We start from the raw sequence: 22925 nt of genomic DNA on the forward strand, positions 1-22925 counted from the left end.
CTTTTCGAGGACATCTCTCAATGCTTGCCCCTTTGCGGGGCTTTCGTGTAGTATTATTTTACTTGTTTTATGTTATTGTAAGCTTTATGAATCAATTTGTCCCTCTCTTAAAAAAAAAAGAAAAAGAAAAAACAGGACACTACATAAGCTTACAGATTTAGAAAATTAGGGCTGAGTGATTAATTGAAATAAATTATAACTTCAAGTGATTTGAATTTTTATGGAAGCATATTTTTTAACTAACAAACAATAAAAGTGTATTTAGCCTGGCACTTTTGCAAGCTCCTTCAAGTAGAGAGAAGACTACGGAATATCATGAACTAGCATAGAGAATGCAGTTGAGTTTCAAATTTCAGATGATGCGAGACATAACAGTTTGAAGTACAAAACATCTAATCGATAAAGAAAAGAAACAAAATGAGAAGAGAAGTAGGAAAATTTTCACCGGTTTTACCTTCATTGATTAGTTCGATAACACCCACTTTGCTTGGTATATTCAAGATGTGCTGATCTATCTTCGGTGTAGGCACTGACACGAGAAAAGCACTCGATGATGGGCCAGTCCGGCCCTCCCTTGAGGCATCTCTGAATTATGGCGGCACTACAGCGCATGACAAGTTCGAGGTTGTTGTCACGAAGATGAGCGCGCTGCTGGGCCAGTCTCAACAACCATTCTGGGAGGGACTTCATAGAGTAATCTTGCAACTCTAGGTATTGTAGTGCAACCAAATTATCGACGCACTTTAGAGCCGAGTTGTCCCAGATGGTGAGCTTTCTTAGTGCAGGAAGATTTGAGATCCTTTCCATGCCGTCATTTTTTATGATTTTAAGCTCAGTAATGAACAGGAAGTCCTCAATTACACTTAGGCTATGAGCTCGTTCAACTTGCAAAATCCGGAGTGCTCTGAGTTGCTGCAAACCTTTTGGAAGTGCTCTAAGTTTTGGGCAATATATCACACGCAATTCCTCTAAACGAGGCATAACTCGAAGCGAGCAAGATGATGACTTACCTGTTTCACTGCCAACTAAGGACCATTCTTCCCAATTAGGCATGTCTATCATGAAAAGAAATTCAAGCTTAGGAAAGGCCGCTGCTGCGTGCACCCCATCACCAACCCCATTACCGAGTAATTCCGGACCAATAGTTACAATGGCCAAAGCCTCTCTGATTTGGAGATACCTCAAATGCGGCAATTGGCCTAGAGGTGGAAGTTGTGGGCATAGTGGCAAACCTATGAAATTCACATATGTCAGATAAGGAAGATAAGTACCCAAAGACGACGACAGCATCCAACTCGGAATATGCTGATTGTAAAAGTTTTCGACCCATAATCGTTCTAAACAAGTTGGAGGGTGCAATTTCTCAAAGGTGTCTTCAATCTTACTGATCTCCTCCTCTGTGTATGGCGGCACTTCTGCCCTCTCTGTTTGCGGTGTGCAGGATACGGCTAGTTCTTTTAGGAAGGCTTTATTTGCCAGTACAAAAGCCCCATTTCCTGGAGGAGCTGCTGTTCTCACTTGATCTATCGTATCATCTGTGGGCTGCATAGAATTTGCGTTCCTTTTTCCCTCCAAAATATGTAATCCGAGCCACCTTAGTTGGCCAAGTGATTTTAATTCTTCCAAGTCCCAACTATTTCGTTCAGAATTGCAACTATCATCTGCGTTAATAATGAATCCTTGGAGGTCATTTATCAGTTGCAGTCTCCCTATTCCTTCGGGGACATGCCTTAAAGGGGTACCAGAAAGGCCAAGCCGTCTAAGACTGGATAAGTGAGTGATGCTCCTTGGAAGTGTGTTCAAGAATTTGCAATGTTGTAGGTTTAAAGTCTGCAAATTTTTTAGCAATCCAATAGAGTCCGGCAGATTGGATATGCTAGTCCAATCAAGATCTAACAATCGGAGGTGTATTAGATTTCCCACACAATCAGGAATGCATTCAATCCCTTTTCCGTTAAGAAGCAGCACTTGGAGATATGGAAATCTAGAGAAAAGAGAGTGCTCAATTCTAGGTGGACTTGCAGTTAGTAGTAATGTCCTCAAACGTAGCCGCTCAGTTTCTGGAGCAGGGATTGTAACAATCTCTCTGCCCTCAGCAATTGACAAGCGGCGAAGCTTCGAGATTGCAGTAGCATCCAAGGACTGTGAATCTCCATAGTAACTTTCACCTTGTGACAAATATTGACCGAGAGATCGCAAGAGATCGTGTACTTCGCACCTTCTTTGATCCACATGACGAGGATCAGGTTGTAGTAGACTCCTTCGTATTAGCTCGAAATAGTATTGCTCGGCTAACTCTTCCATTGTTAAACCTTCTTCTTGCTCGACAAACCCCTCTGCCACCCACATCCTGCGAAGATCCCAAATGCAGTGTACATCATCCTCAGGGTAAAGGCAAAACGAAAGAAAGCATTGCTTCAGATGAGGCGGCAAATCGTGGTAACTCAAGTAGAGAGCACCTCTGAATTCCTCAGGGAGCTCACTCATAGACCAAGCATGGCTCTTGAGAACTCTCTCCCACTCTCTTCTGCTTTTCTCCTTGGTGGTTAAGACACCGGCAATCACTTTGATTGCAAGCGGAAGGCCGCCGCATTTATTAACAATCTGAACCCCTACGCTTCTCAAACTTTGTGCATCTTCTTCTAGATAGGTTTTCTTGCAAAGCAACTCCCAGCCTGAATCAACAGTCATTTTCTCCACCTGGTGAATGTGTTTCGCGCCCATTCTCATCGCAACGTTCTGATCTCTCGTGGTCGCCAGAACACATCCACTAGCTGCTCCGTTTCTCAGCGGGTTACGGAGTAAATCAGTCCATACGGTCGATCGCCATACGTCGTCCAGCACAAGAAAGATTCTCCTCCCTCCAAGAGTCCGGCTGAGAATAGGGAGCAGGTCTGAAACCCGTTCGGCACTTCCATGACTACCTCCGGCTTTTCGAATGATGTCCTGCAATAATCGAGCACCTGAATATTTTTGGGTGACTCAAGATTAAAGATCCATTGGTCCTTCGCGACCTCGCCAATTCTATTGTTGAGGGCTCTGATTCTAATGGCTAAGTTGTGACGAACTCGAATGGAGTTGAAGAAAGAGAACATAGGAAGGCAGCAGGGAATCGACAGAACTGATGAAGATGCGGCCGGCAGCTTCTCACCCTCGTGCCTGACGTCGTCAAACAAGTCGTTCGCTTCATCCAAGATACTTCTCAGCTCATTCAACCAAGCAGCATCTTCGGTCCCCTCCCGCCCTGTTTTTTTCAGCGCGCCGTCGATCCGCTTCATCCTCCTCTGCAGCTTCCCGAGCTCTTCCTTCACTCCGAGAATCATCGCCGCCTCATCCTGGATTAAAGCAGAGAGCTTCTGTGAGCAGTTCCCGAAAAGAGCTTCCAGCGCCTCCATTTGCGTGTTGGTGCCCGATCAATCCTTCTTGCTTTGCAAATTTTGGGAGCTCAACCATGGCCAGAGATCTATGCTGCTCTTGATGCACGAGGGATTCTACACTGTCACACTTGCACCACGTCATCAATAACAAGCCAATCACATTCCTTCTGTTCAAACAAAAATACAATAAAAATATTATTTTACAATCATGATAAAATATATGTTTTTAAAAGGATTAATTTGATTGATTTGTTACGCTATGTCACTAATATACCTGTTGCATTCTTAAATTTTTCCTTGATTCACAAAATGTACTGTTGACTGACTTCCACCAAATTAATTATTTAGATTTAGAGCAACAATAAAGACAAGATTGGGATCCACATATTCCGAAAGAGACGTAGGAATCATTGCGCACATTAATTAATTCTAGGATTTAAAAATATTTTTTAATTTTTAATATAAAAAACAACGAGATGACTGGTGTGCAATTTAATTTGGCTCTGGAGGAAGAGATGTAAAATTTGCTCTCTTACGCGCATAAGTAGTATTGCAAATTTTTTTTTTTAAGCCTATTTCATTTTTATCAACTAATTAAATTAAATTAGAATTATTTCTCATCTCTTTAGACACTAATATAAGAGTTTATTTAGTTCGCCAATAAAATCAAAATAAAATTCATTAATTCTTATAGTGGTTGTTTGTTTAATAAAAAATCGAATTTCGATTCTCATTCCATTCTCAGATGAAAATGTTTCAATCTATCTATGATTCAATCCAATTTTAAATTTTGAAATGATTTATTCCAAATAAACAGCTTGAAATTCTTTCTTACAAATAGCTCTTCCGCCTCTCCCTTCACCACTTTCTCTCTCTCTCTCTCTCTCTCTCTCAACTAAAACTCTATTTTAAACTCCAAGATGTCCATTCCTAATTATCGAAAATTATTTGATTCATTATTAAATTTCTTAATAATAAATTAAATATTTTTATATAATTCATCACATTATTTCTATTTCAACACGATATAATTCTTATTTTTATTTTTATTTTAATATGAGCCAAATATCTCTTAAATATATTTTTATTTTCTGGATGGACATGTGAGTTGACTGACTTCTACCGAATTATTTTGAGCAGTAGTACAAACTAAATTGAGGGCCTGTTTGGCCTAGCTTCTCGAGAAGTGATTTCTGTAAAAGTGATTTTGGTTTTGAGAAGTAATTTTGGTGAAAAGTTGTAGAGCGTTTGGTTGAATTTAGAAAAAAGTGATTTTTCTTAAGTGATTTTCTAAAACTGTTTGGCAAAAAAATTTTCATATTTGCATATATTAATATTTTTACTAAATTTTATTTTTAAAATAATTTAAAATTTAAATTTAAATTAAAAATTTAAATTTAATTAAAAGTATAATTTTTAAGTTTCAAACTTGTACAAAAATAAATTTGAAATTTCAAAATTTAAAATTTATAACTTGAATTTTAAAATTAAAATTTAAAATTTAAAATTTAAAATTTAAAATTTAAATTTCAAATTTCAAATTTCAAATTTAAATTTTCAAATTTAAATATCAAAAATTAAAATTAAAATTTAAAATTTAAAATTCAAATTTTTAATTTTGAAATTAAAATTAAAATTAAAATTAAAATTAAAATTAAAATTAAAATTAAAATTAAAATTAAAATTTAAAATTTAAAATTCAAATTTTTAATTTTGAAATTAAAATTAAAATTAAAATTAAAATTAAAATTTAAAATTTAAAATTTAAAATTTAAAATTTTAAAATTTAAAATTTAAGATTTGAAACTTAAATTTAAAATTTAAAATCTAAATTTTAAATTTTAAATTTGAAAAGTTGAGATTTAAAAATTCAAATATGAATTTAAAATTTCAAAATTTAAATTTAATGTTAAATTTATACTTTGAATCTAAAATAAAAAAAAAATTGGAAGTTCGAGTTCAAAATCAGAATCAGTTTTGAAGAAGCAGCTTTTTTCTGCTTCTGATTCTGAGGCCTTCAAAATCAGTTTTCTGATTCTAAAATGCAGAATCAGATTTTCAGAATGTCATTCCCAAACGCTCTACTGAGCTCAAAAGTGATTTTGAGCTCAGAATCACTTTTGAATAGCTAGGCCAAACACCCCCCGAGACTTCCTACCCAACGACAGTGTTAGATGAAAAATGTGACCCGCTTACCCTGATGGAGATGTAGATATTATTTCGTCGATCCACTAATTAATCCTAGGATTAAAAAATATTTTTCAATTTTAAATATAAAAAAATTAAATAACTAGTGTGAAATTTTGTCCCTGGAGTAGAGATGTAAGATTTGCAGGTACGAGAAGTATTGCTTCAGTTAGATATATATATATATGTTCGTGTTAAGCCAAATTTTTCCAAGTCTATTCTATTTTTATCAACCAATTAAATTAAATTAGAATTATTTCTCACTTTAACTAAGTTTTAGATACTAATATAAATATATTTTTAATTTCCTGCGTTGGCCTTTTAGTTGACTAACTTCTGCGAAATTATTGTGAGCAATAACAAAGATAAGATTAAGACTTCCCACCGGACAACAGTAATAGATGAAAAATGCTATCGGCATACTCCGAAAGAGATGTACATATTATAGCGTCCATTAATTAATTTAGGATGTAAAAATATTTTTAAATTTTAACATGAAAGAGGAGATAATTAACTAGTGTGGAATTTTGACTTTGGACGAACAGATGTAAGATATCTTGCGTATGTATGCAGGTATACAACCGAAGAAAATTAAGATCAAAGAAGAGAAGAACGAAAAATAAAAGAATAAAGCAATGACCACAAAAGTGCACAAGAAGCAAGGAGGAAAGTGTTTACCAAAGCTTTTATTTAATTTCTTAGAAATAAGAAGTAAGATCCTTATGTGTATTAATGTAGAGAAAGAAAGGGATAATAAATATGTAAACACATCATTCAATTATTGTTCAATTATTCTAGTAGTAATAGGTTACTAATAAAGATCAAATAACTCAAATACAGAGAAGGAAGAAGCAAAAGATTGTAAGGGTCAATAGCTGGGCTGTGTTTAAGGCCTATAGTTGGCTCGATTCTGCATATGGATTAGGGTCTAATAGACTTTACAAGCATGTTGACTTTAGTCATATTTTTTTTTCTTTTTTTTTTTTTAGAGAAATAGGTAGCACGCTACCTGCTTCATTCATACTTCATTCATTGGAGATATGAATTAAGCTACATGGGTGAGGCATCCTATGCCTTGAATGAGACACAGCGCCAAAAAAAAATAATAATAAAAAAGAGGCGAGGCGAAAGCATATGCGAACATATATATGAGCAATGCTTTCATACTCCAAGTAAACCTCGGCAATTTATTTTTCTAAATAAGTGATTGGACATATAATATACTACCGAGATATAGATACCATTCACTAGGTACCTATCTAAAGGAGATTTTGATCTTTGCAGTATGTTTTGATCCACAGGACCGCTTTTATCCAACTAGGAGTACCATAAACTTTTCAAATACCTACAATAATAATTGAAATTTAAATTACATCCAAAGTGCAAATTTAATTTAGAATAACATAAAAAACTTAATTATGAATCAAATTCAATTTTTTTAAATATAAAACACAAATTTAACATAAAACTTTCCGTTCAAATTCAAAATTTCAATAATCAAAAATTAAAATTTGGCTTTAAGATTAAAATTACAATTTAGATTCAAAATTTAAAATTTCAAAATTTAAAATTTCAAAAATTAAAATTTTACATTACAATACCAAATTCAAAAATTAAATTTAAATTTAATATTTTTGAGCTTGATACTTAACAAATTGGGTATTATCTAATTTGGTAAGTTACAAAATTAAAAAAGAAGTTTAAAATTTATAGAACACTAACAAATTTGATATATACTACTATTTTTTTTTTTCCAATATTATCATGTTAACTCATTCAAATCGGTAACCTATTCAGCAGGTTACTTTATATAAAATTCGACTGTACCCTTTACTAATTCAGATAATATTTATGATGTATTGAAGCATTGTCTTTATAGGATAATATTGTGGTATGCGGAATGCGATATTGCAGAATATTTTTCAATTGTTTTTTTTTTCTACAGATAACTCGTTTTTTTTGGCAACCATAGACGAAACCTAAGGGAGCCATGCAACCATCTTTTAGGACGTTCTTCTTCTACTTTTGGAGGACATCTCTCAATGCTTGCCCCTTTGGCGGGGCTTTTCCGTAGTATTGTTTCACTTGTTTTATGTTATTATAAGATTTATAAATCGATTTGTCCCTCAAAATAAAATAAAAAAAAAGAAGAAAAAAAAAAGGAATCTACATAAGCTTACAGATTTAGAAAAATTAGGGCTGAGTGATTAATTGAAATAAATTAAAAATTCAAGTGATTTGAATTTTTATTGAAGCAGATTTTTATTTAAAAAACAATAAAAGTGCATTTAGCCTGGCACTTTTGCAAGCTCCTCCTAGTACAGAGAAAACTAGGGAATATCATGAAGTAGCATAGAGAAAGCAGTAAAGTTTGAGATTTGAGATGATGCCAAACATAAAGTTTGAAGTGCAAGACGACTAATCGAGAAGAAAAAAAAAAAAGGAAAATGAGAAGAGAAGTAGGAAAGTTTTCACCGATGTTATCTTCATTGATTAGTTCGATAACACCCACTTTGCTTGGTATATTCAAGATATGCCGATCTATCTTCAGTGTAGACGCTGACACAAGAAAAGCACTCGATGATGGGCCAATCTGGCCCTCCCTTGAGGCATCTCTGAATTACGGCGGTACTACAGCGCATCACAAGTTGGAGGTTTTTGTCGCGAAGATGCGCGCGTTGCTGGACCAGTCTCAACAACCATTCTGGGAGGGACTCCATAGAATAATCTTGCAACTCTAGGTGTTGTAGTGCAACCAAATTATCGACGCACTTCAGAGCCGGAGTGTCCCAAATGGCGAGCTTCTTTAGTGAAGGAAGATTTGAGACCCTTTCTATGCCATTGTTCATTTCAATCGTAAGCTCAGTTATGAATAGGAAGTCCTCAATTACACTTAGGCTATGAGCCATTGTAGTACGCAAAATCCGGAGTGCGCTTAGTTGCTGCAAACTTTTTGGAAGTGCTCTGAGTTTTGGGCAGTTTATTACATGCAACTCCTCTAGACGAGGCATAACTCGCAATGAACAAGTGTCTTGTTTCGCTGCCAACCAAGGTCCATTCTTCCCAATTAGGCATGCCTATCATGATAAAGAATTCAAGATTAGGAAAGGCCGTTGCTGCGTGCACCCCATCTCGTACACCAACCCCATTACCAAATAATTCTGGACCAATGGTTACAATTGCCAAAGCATTTTTGATTCGGAGGTACCTCAAATGCGGCAACTGGCCTAGAGGTGGAAGTTGTGAGCATAGTTGCAAACCTATGAAACTCACATATGTTAGATAAGGAAAATAAGTACCCAAAGATGGCGGCAACATACAACTCGAAATTTGCCGACCATAAAAGTTTTGGATCCCTAATACTTCTAAACATGGTGGGGGTTGCACCGGTAAGATATATATATATATATATATATATATATATATAACTAGGCTACTATACTATTAATAGCACCAAGTCACTGGTGCTACCAAGTTTTTGGCCATTGGATTAAGAGATGTGCGGTTAGGATGATGTGGGCCCCCTAGAGTTGAGTGGGTGGTTGGTTGAATAGTATGATCTAACGGGTGAAAATGATCACAAGGGTAGATCTAACGGCGGAAAACTTGGTAGCACTAAGTGCTTTGTGCTATAAATAGCATAGTAGCCGGACTCTCTCTCTCTCTCTCTCTCTCTCTCTCTCTCTCTCTCTCTCTCTCTCTATATATATATATATAGTTAGGCCGGTATACTATCGGGCTTCCGGACTACCAAATTGTTTTCAATGGTGCGGCTTCCAAATTGACGATTAGACTTGATCTACACTATTAAAAGTATTTGGAAACTAAATTTCATAATTTTTCGACATCATTTGACTAGTAATCAAAAGGTCTCAAAATTAATAATTTTAATAGTAGATGTGATGCGTTTGTGAATTTAACGGTGTAAAACAATCGAAATCTGATAAAATTTCTATAGAAAATTCTTTTCACTATTTAAAGTAAGATTAATACCTTTGATCTTAAATTCAAGTCTTTTATCATTATTTTTTAAGAAATTTTTATTTTCAGCCGTTCATTTTTAGACTACTCGTTTGATAGGTAAATAATGCCAAAAATTTATGAAATTTAATTTCTAAATTCTTTCAATAGTGTAGATCAAGTCTAACGGAGCCGATCGTCGATTTGAAAGTCGCCTCATTGAAAACAAGTTGATAGCACGAAGGCCTCCGTGCTACCGATAGTATACCAGCCNATATATATATATATATATATATATATATATATATATATATATATATATATAGTCCCGCTGTAATACTATTGATAGCACCAAGGGCTTGGGGCTACCTAGTTTTTCACCGTTAGATTTAACCTTTTGATTATTTTTAACCGTTAAATCACCCACTCAACCTTAGGGGCCCATATCATCCTAACCACACATTTCTTAATCCAAAGGCTAAAAAACTGATAGCACCAATAGCTTAGTACTATTAATAGTATTCCAGCTTAGTTCTATATATATATAAATTATAAACGTAGGCTCGGCCCCGGAAGTGAGTTCCTGCTGGAGCTGCGGAGGAGGCGGTGGTCCTCTTGCTCTCTCAGGCGAGACAGAATCATCGCTGCAGCCCTCTTGCTCCCGGCGCCGGCCAAGGCGGCGGAGGAAGAGGAGGACGACGAGGAGCGGCAGAGGAGGAGGACGACGAGAGCGATGAGAGAGGTGGTGTTGGAGGTGGAGGTGTGAGAGGTGGTGGTGGTCTGGGAGGAGACGAGGCGAGGTGGAGGCGGAGGAGCCGGCGATCAAGTTGGGAGAGAAAGAGGATAACTTAAGGGATTAGTATAATAAGGTAGGAATAAAATAGGAATTTTATATAGATTTTAACTCTAGTATACATTTAACCCATGTTTAACCCAAATTAAACTAACAGGGAATAACTGTGGGAGTATTTTGAAATAACAGTGGAACATATGAAGGGCATTTTAGAAAGGAAAAAAAAATAGATGTAGATCGGATATTTCCAGGCGCATGAGGGGTATATAGGCAATTATCCCAAATTAATATATATGTGAGATAAGAGATGAAAATTTAAACCATTATGTCAAGCGGAAATTTAACCAATTAAATGTTGAAGATAAAAATTGATCCCAAAACTTTACATAATGAAAGAATTTTAGATTTCGCTCAGATATCATGTTATCCAAAAGACTGATCTAATAGAAAACGAGACCATGAATATATATACATTAACAATTGCATCACACAAAAACACACTGAAAACATACTTGCTTAATTCGTTAACTTATTGCCATTTTTCTTTCTTTATTCAAGCTAATTCTTACATATTTGTAATGTATAGTGAATATATGTATAACATCATAACGGAGAATATCACGCTGCAATGTTTAATGCATCGTATATATGAAAATCACAACCTGAAATGCGATATTGCGGTTTTTCCGTCTAACCCCTTCGAGTAATAGTACGCCATGTAATCTCTTACGAGTGTTTCCCGGTACAAAGGAGGATTATCCTGGGATAATAGTTCCTTGATTGGGCCATACATCTTCGTCGAGGATGGTTGGAAATGGGTACTGAAGAAACATGCCACTGAAACCCGCGGTCCCGCATTCTTCGCCAGAACGCGATGCTCGACGCTTTTGAACTTATCATTGGTGATCAGCTGAAGTGCATGCAAGAAGAAAAGAAGCTTTAGATAGGATCTAACATGAACCTTTCAGAATCTGTTTGTAGTAAATGACCAAATATGCCTAATCAAACTTCAGATGGCAAAAAGCTTCTGGAACCCCCAACTACAAACTATTGGCCATTTGGACACAAGCACTTGAACTTCTTAAGTTTTTCAGATTTAAGCCCATTAACGAAACAATAAGGACACAGTTGTTAGGATCTAGTTGCTGTTGTAAATACAGTGTGTTTAGAAATACGCAGCTATATCAAAATCTATACCAATTGGTTGTTTATGGTTGAGAGTGTTGGAACTCTAATTTGTCGCATGCAGTTGGAAGATGCACTTTGTATGTGGACTAGAATACTACACCCAAGGTTTTAAGTGCTCATCGGGACAAGCCATGCCCACTGTGCCGATAAGATACCAACACGATATGTCCCCTCTCCCAATGACATGGCTCAACATTTTCTATATAGTACAAAAAATTTGATAAATATATATAATAAGTAATTAGAATATATTATTGCCAAAGAAAATAAATATATATGTCATGTCATAACATGTCGGCACAGAGGTATTTCTGTGACCAGCACACATCGGCACGGTACGGCATGTATCGTGTCGCACGGTGCCAGTAAGTTCTCGGCACAATCCTATGCCACAGCACTTAAATTCTTGACAACACCCAATGAAGATGTTCTTTTTTTTCCCTTTTCCTCTTGTTTGGGAGGTGGACGGATAGATAAGATTACCCCGGCTTAAAATGACTCCATCCAACTGCAGCATTTCTAGCTACGCCTAATTTGGGGATAGGTCAAAATGAAAAATTATTACTCTATCCAAGTACAGAATACAGCAAACCAAACGGTACTGTTTGGCCTTGCAGTTGCACCTACATTGCAGCTTGAAATGCTGACGACCAAATAACCTCTTAACATTCTTCCCACTTTTTTGATGGATTACTCAATAAGTGGGATATTCTATAACTTCTTTAAGTAGACTAGTTAGTTGTAATGGAAATTGGCTAAATTTTCTAAAATCAAATAACAAGTTAGTTGAACGATCCAAATGCTAAAATCAACAAGTTCATAGACCTGTTCACAAATTATCTGAACATTCTTACCTTTAAAATTGATCTAGCACCAACCGTCATTTATTTGTTAAAACTTTCAAAGAAACAATTAATTAGCCACCAGTTATGCCCAATCCAACAAACAAAAAGCAAGTAAAAGGGAAAAGATATGGCAGTGCTGGCCTAAAACACTTACTAATCTTAGGATCTGTCAGAAAATTTCAATATAAGGTGTTCTTGTGCATGTATAAAGTACGAAATAGTCAAAGCGACAAAGATCGCATTTTTATTGTCCAAAAGTACCTGCAAGAGATCACCAATGTTGACGACCAGTGCTCCAGGTATAGGCACAACATCAACCCACTCACCATCATGAAGAATTTGAAGGCCACCAATGTGATCTTGGAGAAGAACAGTCAAGAAACCAGAGTCAGAATGCTGGCTTGTCCCAATGGCAAGTTCAGGCTCAGGACACGGCGGATAGTAGTGGCAGAGTAGAATTTGCCCCTTGTTGCATTCGATGTCCGCTAAATAGGTCGGACTAAGTCCGAGTGCCTCCGAGAGAAGCTCGAACAAAGTATTTCCCAATGTCATGACATGATTGGCATATTCAAAAAGTTCATCCCTAAAAGACAAAGAAGTAGATGTACTCTTAGAAGTTGATCGTGTGAACAAAGATAACTACACAGAAAAGTTCAAACGGCAAACCATTATTAAAAATGGTACCAAATTTAAGAGTGTAAAAAAAAAGGGTTCTGTATCTAGTTTAACATAGAGCCAACAATAGTTGAAGTTCTGAAAAGCAAATCTAAACAATTAGTAGGATAAATGAAAACTTGTCAACAATATCACATCAATTGATGGATAATATATGAACAAATCTGATAGAGCACAGGTCTAAGTTTCCAAGAAGATCATCTCGGATCAAATTTCAAACTTTGGAGAAAACAAAAGTATGCAGCACGTAGAACAACTGCAATTAAGAATTGGTTTATCATGCAAAGGGGCATGCCATTTCTGCAGAATACATGGAGTGCCCTCATAGGGCCTAGATAATCTAGCAGATCGTTGCATAGGTTTTCTTTAAGGTTTATAAGGGAAAAAAGAAAGGGATTCATAAACTGTTTGTAAACATATTTATTTCTTTCTTCCTAAACTGTTCTTAAACTTTTCGGTTAAAAAAAAAAAAAAAGAAGACCATTTCTCAGTTCTTTTCCTCATAAAGATCCCTAAACATCTCTCCAAAAAAGCCATGTACATGTGATTGATGGAATTGCATTTAAACTGCAGGAAAAAAATTTCTTGAAAAGATTTTGGAAGTTGACAAGATTCAAGTTTAACAGTAAAGTTAGGAAAGACCAATTGTGCCCGAAATCAGTACTTGATTTCATTGCCAAAAAAAAAAAAAGAAAAAAAAAAGAAAGCCTTTTATGCATGCAAATGTAACAAGATCTATAGTAAGTTCAATATCGAATGATAAAGTTAAAGAAAAGCAAAAACACAATGACCATCAACAATACGTCCCTTCCAATCAACAAACGATACCCCGAACTTCCGAATGTTACGTAAATATATAAATTGAACAACCCAATTCAACCGACAAATTAGACCTTATTTACATCAATTTTCTAAGGTCATAAGTTTAGAGCTATTTTAAGCCATTTGGCTCTTGTCTGAGCATATGACATGTAAGAAAAACTAGCAAAAAGCACACAATAGAAGATTGACTATAATAAGAGATATTGATCATACAACTTCCTTCTAACTTTGGAAAGAGCTCAGGTCGCCACGCGAGAAGCATGATAGCTTAAGGTCTAATATATTATACCAAAAGAAGAGCATTGATCATCTCCAAAATTAACCTTCTCATTGCTCTTAGTAAATAACCATAATCACAGGTCAAAGTGTCCTTGCGGTGCATAAGTAGTTGCCAGTTTGCGGCCGCTCTTGAAGCTGAATTTCAAGCAGGCAATGCCTGAATAATTCTTGGTGAAAACATATAGATAGAATTTATCGGAATTATGGATCATTTTGAATCTACTATCCGACCATTTCAAATTTTTAATTTTACTATCCAACCTTCCAATTTCTTTAATTTGAGTTTATTTTATTGAATTTATAGTTGCGAGAATTGTACAAAATGTACTAACATTCAAAAATTTTGAAACGTTGGATAGTAAATTCAAAATGATAGATAGTTTTTAAACTGGTCCAATTAAATACGCGACGTGACATTGTAAGCTACCTGCAAGAGGCGGGGAGGTCGTCAGGACTGGGGGGATCGGGGGCCATGCGGCAGTAGAGGGTGTCGCGCCAGTTGGCGACGCGGGACTGGTAGAGGTCGAAGTTGCAGTGGTACTTGACGGCCTGCCGGGGCTCCCGGGAGTAAAGCCGCGCCTTCGCATCCCTGCCGTCTTCCCCTCCCCCTTCCTCCTCCTCGTGGAAGGCGGCCACCGCTTTCAGGACCGACGCCGTGGCAGTCTGCGGCACCCCGTGGCCGACGACCTGGAAGAACCCCCACTCCGCGCTCGCCCTCCGCAGCGCCTCGACCGCCTCCCCCCTCGCGCCGCTTCTAGAAAGATCCACCACGGGAACGGTCGCGAGGGGTTGGGTTTGGGGTTCGCGGGGGGAAGGGGTGGGGATGCGGTCGCCGGGGGGGAGGAGGAAGACGCGGGGGACGGCGGCGACGCCGCCGGCGACGAGGCCGCGGACGCCGGATTTCGTCGCGTCGAGGGCGCGGAGGTCGGCGAGGCGGTCGTAGGACGCCGGAGCCGACGACATGGCCGAGCGATGGCGGCGGTGGTCGTGGTGGTAGTGATGTGAGCTTTAGCGAGTCCGTAACTGCGGCTATACATATCTCTACCTATTTATTTATATATATTCTAGGGAAACTTCAAATACCCATGTAATTTCACACTTTCTCACTTTAGTACCTGTAATTTAATATTTCGTTAAATTATATACAAAAAACTTTAGATACTCTCTCTAGGTTTATCGAATATTTATTTTAGTACCATTTAGTTTTAACTTTATCACTGATTTAACGAAAAAAATATCCCAAAATAGTTAACAAAAAGAGAAAAATGAAACCACGGGATAATAACTTGATACACTTTAAACCACAAGGTACTAAAGTGAGAAACTGTAAAATCACAGGGTAGCATTTGAAGTTTTCCCTATATTCTATATCTATATCTCTATCTATCTCTTACTATATACTAAAGAGGTCTTTGTGCTCTCACGTGTCTTTTGACTATTTTTGTTGAATCTGGGGTATCATAAATCACCCTCCCATTCTTTCTACCTATAATATATATGTATATAGAAAGAGAGAGAGAGAGAGTTAAGCTAGAATGCTATCAGTAGTAAACGGGTTCCGTTGCCATCCATTTATTTTTAATGATGGAGCTTCCAAATCGATGATCGGTACCGTTGAATATGATCTATACCACTTGAAGTGTTTAGAAATTAAATTTCAAATCTTTTCGACATCATTTGCCTAATGATCAAAAGGTTTCAAAATTTGTAATTTTAATGGTCGATATGAGGCGTTTTCTTGTTTAACGGCGTAAAGATATCCAAATCAATTGAATTTTTGTTAGAAAATTCTTTAAACTATTTAAAACAAGATCTATACTCTTGATCTTGACTACAAGACTCATATCATCATTTTTTAAAAAATATTTATTTTCAGCCGTTCATTTTTGTGTCCACTCGATGGATAAGAGAACAATATCGAAAATGTATGAAATTTGATTTCTAAACACTTCAAGTGGTATAGATCATGTTCAACGATGCCGATCGTCGATTTGAGGCTCCATCATCGAAAACAAATGGGTGAAACGAAGCCCGTTTGCTATCGATAGTATTCTAGCTCAACTATATATATATATATATATATATATATAGAACTAGGCTACTATACTATCAGTAGCACGGAGCGCTCCGTGCTACCAAGTTGTTTTTGATGATGCGGCTTCCAAATCAACGATCGGTTCCGTTAGACTTGATCTACACCATTGAAAGTATTTAGAAACTAAATTTCATAATTTTTCGATATCATTTACCTATCAAACAAGTAGTCTAAAATTGAACGCTGAAAATAAAAATCTCATGAAAAATGATGATAAAAGATTTAAATTTAAGATCAGATATACTGATCTTACTCTAAATATGAAAAGAATTTTCTATAAATTTTCATCGCATTTGAATTGTTTTCAACCGTAACCTCACAAACACACCACATCGGCCATTAAAATTGTCAATTTTGAGATCTTTCGATCACTAGTCAAATGATGTCGAAAAAATTTGAAATTTAGTTTCCAAACACTTCAATAGTGTAGATCAAGTCTAACGGAGCCGATCGTCGATTTGGAAGCCGCATAATCGAAACAACTTGGTAGCACGGAGCGCTCCGTGCTACCGATAGCATAGCAGCCGGACTCTATATATATATATATATATATATATATATATATATTATATATATATATATATATATATATAGGGTAAATTGCATTGTACCCCTCGAACTCCTAAAATGGACATCTAACACGCTAAACTCTAATATTTCGTTCATATTATCCCTTCCGTCAGTTTTCCGTCAAGCTCCGTTAACCGAAAACTGACGGAAAGGGTAAAACGAATGAAATATTAGAGTTTAGGGTGTTAGATGTTTATTTTAGGAGTTTGGAGGGTTAAGTGAAACCTGCCAAAACTTTAGGAGGTAGTAGTGCAATTTACTCCGTAAGAGATTCTTGACTATAAATTATTTTATTATAATATGTTACTTATGGATTGACTACTAATCCTCAAGTTAGTGATTATTCTCGATTTTGAATTTATATATATTTTTTATCCTAAAATAAATCATATCATAATTTATCCTACATTTTATTGTAATAAAATAAAAATGAAAGAAATGAATTAGAGTGGCTTAAAGATAAAAAAAAGAGCGATACTAACTACCTACGATGCTCGAACACTCTACTATACTGTGTACTCGCTAATATGGTTGNAAATGAATTAGAGTGGCTTAAAGATAAAAAAAAGAGCGATACTAACTACCTACGATGCTCGAACACTCTACTATACTGTGTACTCGCTAATATGGTTGATTTACAATAAGTGTCCTCACTCGGATATAGAGATTTTAATTCTCAGTTAATTTTTTGTAATACTCGTTTGTTCCTTTTATCTTTAGAACCATTGCTCTATAAAATACACCTAAATAAAATTTTTATACTTTATTTCAGCCAATTAGAAATTTTTAATATAAAAATATAAAAATAATTTATAATAAAAATTTGGGTAAATTGTATTGTTACCCCCTGAACTTTTGGCGAGTTTCACTTAACCCCCCAGACTCCTAAAATAGACATCTAACACCCTAAACTCTAATATTTCATTCGTTTTACCCCTTCCGTCAGTTTTCGGTTAACGGAGCTTGACGGAAAACTGACGGAAGGGGTAACATGAACGAAATATTAGAGTTTAGGGGGTTAGATGTCCATTTTAGAAGTTCGAGGGGTAAAATGAAACTTCACCAAAAGTTCAGGGGGTGACAATGCAATTTACCCTATATATATATAGAGTTTGACTAGGCTACTATCGGCAGTAAACTGCTCGGTTTACTACCGATTTGTTTTTTATGATAGAGCTTCCAAATCGACGATCGGCACCGTTGAACATAATCTAAACCATTTAAATTATCTAGAAATCAAATTTCATGATTTTTTGGCATCACTAACTGAACGATTAAAGGGTCACAAAATCTATAATTTTAATGGCCGATATGGTGCGTTTGCTCGTTTAATGATATAGAAGAGTTCAAATCAACTAAATTTTTGTTAAAAAATTCTTTAAACTATTTAAAATAAGATCTAGACTCTATATCTCAAATATAAAAATTGTATCATCACTTTTTGAAGGATATTCATTTCCAGCCATTCATTTTTTTGTTCACTTGATGGACAAGAGAACAATATCGAAAATGTATGAAATTTAATTTTCAGATAGTTTAAATAGTTTAGATCATGTTTAACGTTGCCGATCATCAATTTGGAAGCTCTATCATCGAAAACAAGTCGGAAGTAAACTGAGCCGTTTACTACCGATAGTATTCTAGCAAAACTATATATATATATATATATATATATATATATATATGCTGGTATACTATCGATAGTACAGAGGCCTCCGTGCTACCAAGTTATTTTCAATGATGCGGTTTCCAAATCGATGATCGGTTCCGTTAGACTTAATCTACACTATTGAAAGTATTTGGAAACTAAATTTCATAATTTTTCGGCATCATTTACCTATCAAACGAGTAGTCTAAAAATGAACGGCTGAAAATAAAAATCTCATAAAAAATGATGATAAAAGACTTAAATTTAAAATCAGAGGTACTAATCTTACTCTAAATAGCGAAAAAAAATTTCTATAAAAATTTCATCAGATTTGGATTGTTTTACACCGTTAAATTCACAAACACATCACATCTATCATTAAAATTGTCAATTTTGAGACATTTTGATCACTAGCGCCAAATGATGCCGAAAAGTTATAAAATTTAATTTTCAAATACTTTTAATAGTATAGATCAAGTCTAACGAAACCGATTGTAGATTTGAAAACCGCATCATTGAAAACAACTGGGTAGTATGGAGGCCTCCGTGCTACCTATAGTATACCAATCTATATATATATATATATATATATATATATATATATAGAGAGAGAGAAGGAGAGAGACGAGAGAGAGAGAGAGAGAGAGAGAGCTAGGGCTCCTATGCTTCGAAAATACGATGGGCCTCCGTGCTTGTAAGTTGTTTTCAATGATGGGATGTCTAATTAGGCGATCAGTTCCTTAAACATGACCTATGTTATTGGAACTATCTAGAAACCAAATTTCATAATTTTTCAACTTCGTTTGCCTAGTGAACGAGTAGCCTCAAATGAACCGCTGAAAATAAAAATATCATAAAAAAAGTGATAAATGACTCAAATTTCAAATCGGAAGTATTGTTCTTGCTATTGATGTTAAGTAGAATTTTCTATTAAAGTTTCATGTAATTTGGATACTTCTACACCGTTGAACTTAAAAACGTGCCACATCGGCCGTTAAAATAGTCATTTTGAGACCTTTGATCGCTTGGTAAATGAAGTCGAAAAATTATAAAATTGGTTCTAGATAGTTCCAATAGTATAGATTATGCCTAACGGAGCGATCGTCGAATCGGATGTCGTATCATTAAAAACAACTTACAGCACGAAAATCTCCATACTTTGAAAGCACGGAGACCTACTTCTATATTATATATATATATATATATATATATATATATATAAATATATATATATATATAATATATATATACACTATAAAATTTTAAATTGTATTGTACTTTCTTTCTTACTTAATTTTTATTAATTTCATATCATAACTTTCTTTTCTTTTTTTCCTCTCTTCGACAAATATGCATGCAACTTTCCTCTCTCTCCCTTACTTTAATTTTTAATTTAATGTTATCTTTTTTTTTTTTTTTTTTTCCTTTCATTTTTTTTTCCAAAACAAAAAAAGGATATTTGGAAAAAAAAAAAAAAATATTTAATTGTAAAATAATTTTAAACTTGAATTTAATAATTATATATTTTTTAAAATTTTAAATTTTTATTTTTCTACATTATGAGTAAAATATACTATATTTGAAAGTGCTCTCTCTCTAACTTTAATTTTTATGTAATTTCTCTTCTCTCTCTCCAAATAAGAGATATATATATAAATTATAATTTTTATTTGACTCTATTAAGTAACTTTATATAGTATATAGTATAATAATTGTGAACTTAAAAATCGCACCCACTATAAGCGCGGGTACATTGCTAGTATCTATCTATATACTAAAGCATTCTCCAATAATTGACATATATCTCCTGCTGTATATTCGGTGCACCCGGTACACCGCAGATGCACCATAATACTATAAAAAAATATTATTTTATTTTAATATACAAATATCTAAATTTTATATTTTTTAATATATAGATATTTAAAGTACTAAAAAATATATTTAATTAATTAAATTTTATTTTAAAATTTTATTTTTGACATTTCATAAACATACACTAGGGTGCAGGCAATAATTTTCAATAAAAATTCTATATACTAAAATGTGTGGAGCACTCTCCTATAGTTTATCCATGTACCTGGCTATATATTTGATTCATCCGGTACACAGCGAATGCACCACAATACTATAAAAAAATATTATTTTATTTTAATATATAAATATCTAAATTTTATATTTTTTAATATATAGATATTTAAAGTACTAAAAAATAAATTTAGTTAATTAAATTTTATGTTAAAATTTTATTTTTGACATTTCATAAACATACACTAGGTGCATACAGAAGAGGAATTGTTTGTAAACATATGTCCATTATACTGGTGCACCCGATGCACCATGAATCCAATAAAAAATATATTTTTTTATTTTAGTGAATATATTTTAAATTTATAAATATTAAAATATAGATATTTTAAATCTATAATAGTACAACGTTCTTCTAAAATAATATAATTTTATCTTAACAGTGCAATTCTATCTTTTTTTTTTTCTTTTCTAGTTCTTCTTCTTTATTCTATAGTTTTTTATTTTCAGTTTTTTTTTTTTGTTTTAAGTAAAGAAAAGTGCTTGATCAGAGATGCTCTCGTGCACCTCCACCCTCCTCGCCTCCGAACTCACCGAGGCCGCACTCTTCGGTGCTCTCTGGGATGCCGCGCTCGCAGCCGCCCCGCCCTCTTCTCCGGCGTCGTCGCGCTCTCCTCCGTCTGCACCTCGCTTGTCGCCTGCCTCAGGTGGGCGCGGTGGGTCGCGTCTCGCATGCCCCCTCCCTCGCCAGCGAGTTTTTTGATGCCGAGAAGCGCTTCCTTTACGTCATTAGCAGTGGTGGTGAGGACGGCGGGTTTCCAGAAGTGGGTTTGGTGGGTGAAAAGTTTACTGCAGTGGAGATGAATGTAGAGGTGGGTCGCGAAAGGCCACGGAGACGGTGGAGGAGATTTAGAGAGAAAATAAAGAGAATCGTGGCGCAGTCTCGGCGGGATCGGAGGCGAGGAGGGCGGGGGATGAGCGAGCGCGGGCGAGAGCACATGGGGCGAAGGCGAGGAAGGGTGTCCCAAAGGGTGGCGGCGAGCACGGTCTTGGAAGGGTCGAAGGCAATGAGGGCGGGTGGTGTGCGGACGCGGGTGAGAGCTCGGGGTGCACAAGGGAGGCGAGCCGCCTCCGCCTGTACCTCCGCCTCTCTCTTCGTAGAGAAAAAAAAAAGAATGAGAGAGAGAAAAAAATAAGGGCATTTTAGTTAATTTTTAAAAAATTCAATTCAAATCTATAAAATTGAAAAAACGGTTCAGTTTTGCAAAAGCTCAAAACTTGTAAATTTTTTATATAAACTGGCCTAAGAAATAAGGCAAACCATCCGCACTTTATCTTTTTTATTTTTCATTTTTTCATCGCGCCGCTGAAGCTTTGTTTTTGAGACGCTGGTGGTGGCGCGAGGGTTCCGGAGGCTGCCAAAAACAAATGGCCAGGAAGTACTTGCAGAAAAGGAGTGCACATGAGAAAGTAAATTTCCTTCTAACTTCATGTTTAGGATTTTTTTATGCACGGACTCATATTGTCGTTGATTTTTAGCATATTAATTCATACAATTCGATATAGACGGTGCAGATTAATTTTATTAAAATTCAGTTGCAGTATCAACCCCATACGTAGTGAATCCTAAACATGAGCATGCAACAACACGTATTTTTCTAACTAAAAAGTTCAATACAATATTTAGATATTTAAAATATTTATATATTTTAAAATTATATTTAACTATGTCGATTTATGAAAAAAATATTTCACCATTGAAATGAATTTGTACCCCTCTCTCTCTCTGTCCTGGAGCATATTTGTAACTTCCATCCAACTTGCATATAATTTTTTTTTATTTTTATTTTTATTTTTTTGCCTTAGTTTTTCATTTGTTGTGTATTGCCCGTAACAACAACTAGTAGATCCGATCTCGTACGCAAATGGAGTAAATTATATTGGAGATCCTTTACTTCTTACCGAAGTTACAGTTTAGTCCCTGGGCTACTCGCTTTTCAATTTAAGACCTTAACATTTTAATTATCGTACTTAAGTCCTTAATCTTTTACCTAAAGTATTGGTTGAGGCCTTAATATTTTTATATTTAGATTTTTATTTACTTGTTATGATTGTATTGCGAATCAATCATCACTTCTTTTGTTTTCTAAAGAGAAAACGATAAAATGATTTACCGCTTTTTAATTTTTATTAAAAAAATATTCAATCTTCGTCTTTTAGTTTTTGGAATGCGCTGAGTTCGACAAAATAGGATTATTTTGGCCAAATAAATACTTTAAAAAATTATGAGGTTTGAAAATTTATTACTTAAAAATCAAATAATTTTAATAATTTATAGTAGATACAAGGTGATTATGATGTAGTATATGGATCATACTTGTGCACCAGTTGCATGCAATAATTTGTCTACACCCTAGAATCCCTCGGCTGAAAATTTATGGAGACCCCCTCAACTGTT

General features: G+C 35.2%; 3 protein-coding genes across 3 annotated transcripts; all 3 read right to left on the reverse strand.

The window, feature by feature from the left end:
- On the reverse strand, positions 293 to 3395 carry LOC109707431 (putative disease resistance RPP13-like protein 1). Its single transcript, XM_020228674.1, has 2 exons — positions 3152 to 3395; positions 293 to 2981 (listed from the first exon to the last, which is right to left on the reverse strand). Exons 1-2 carry the CDS (start codon positions 3393 to 3395, stop codon positions 457 to 459), a joined length of 2769 nt encoding a protein of 922 aa, XP_020084263.1. The 3' UTR covers positions 293 to 456.
- On the reverse strand, positions 8051 to 8863 carry LOC109707432. Its single transcript, XM_020228675.1, has 2 exons — positions 8773 to 8863; positions 8051 to 8641 (listed from the first exon to the last, which is right to left on the reverse strand). The coding sequence occupies exons 1-2, from the start codon at positions 8812 to 8814 to the stop codon at positions 8051 to 8053; spliced, it is 633 nt and encodes a 210-aa protein (XP_020084264.1). The 5' UTR covers positions 8815 to 8863.
- On the reverse strand, positions 10816 to 15158 carry LOC109708324 (1-aminocyclopropane-1-carboxylate oxidase homolog 1-like). Its single transcript, XM_020230034.1, has 3 exons — positions 14554 to 15158; positions 12612 to 12933; positions 10816 to 11227 (listed from the first exon to the last, which is right to left on the reverse strand). The coding sequence occupies exons 1-3, from the start codon at positions 15087 to 15089 to the stop codon at positions 10973 to 10975; spliced, it is 1113 nt and encodes a 370-aa protein (XP_020085623.1). The 5' UTR covers positions 15090 to 15158; the 3' UTR covers positions 10816 to 10972.

This window comes from Ananas comosus, linkage group 3, assembly GCF_001540865.1.
Source record: "Ananas comosus cultivar F153 linkage group 3, ASM154086v1, whole genome shotgun sequence".
Taxonomy (NCBI): domain Eukaryota; kingdom Viridiplantae; phylum Streptophyta; class Magnoliopsida; order Poales; family Bromeliaceae; genus Ananas; species Ananas comosus.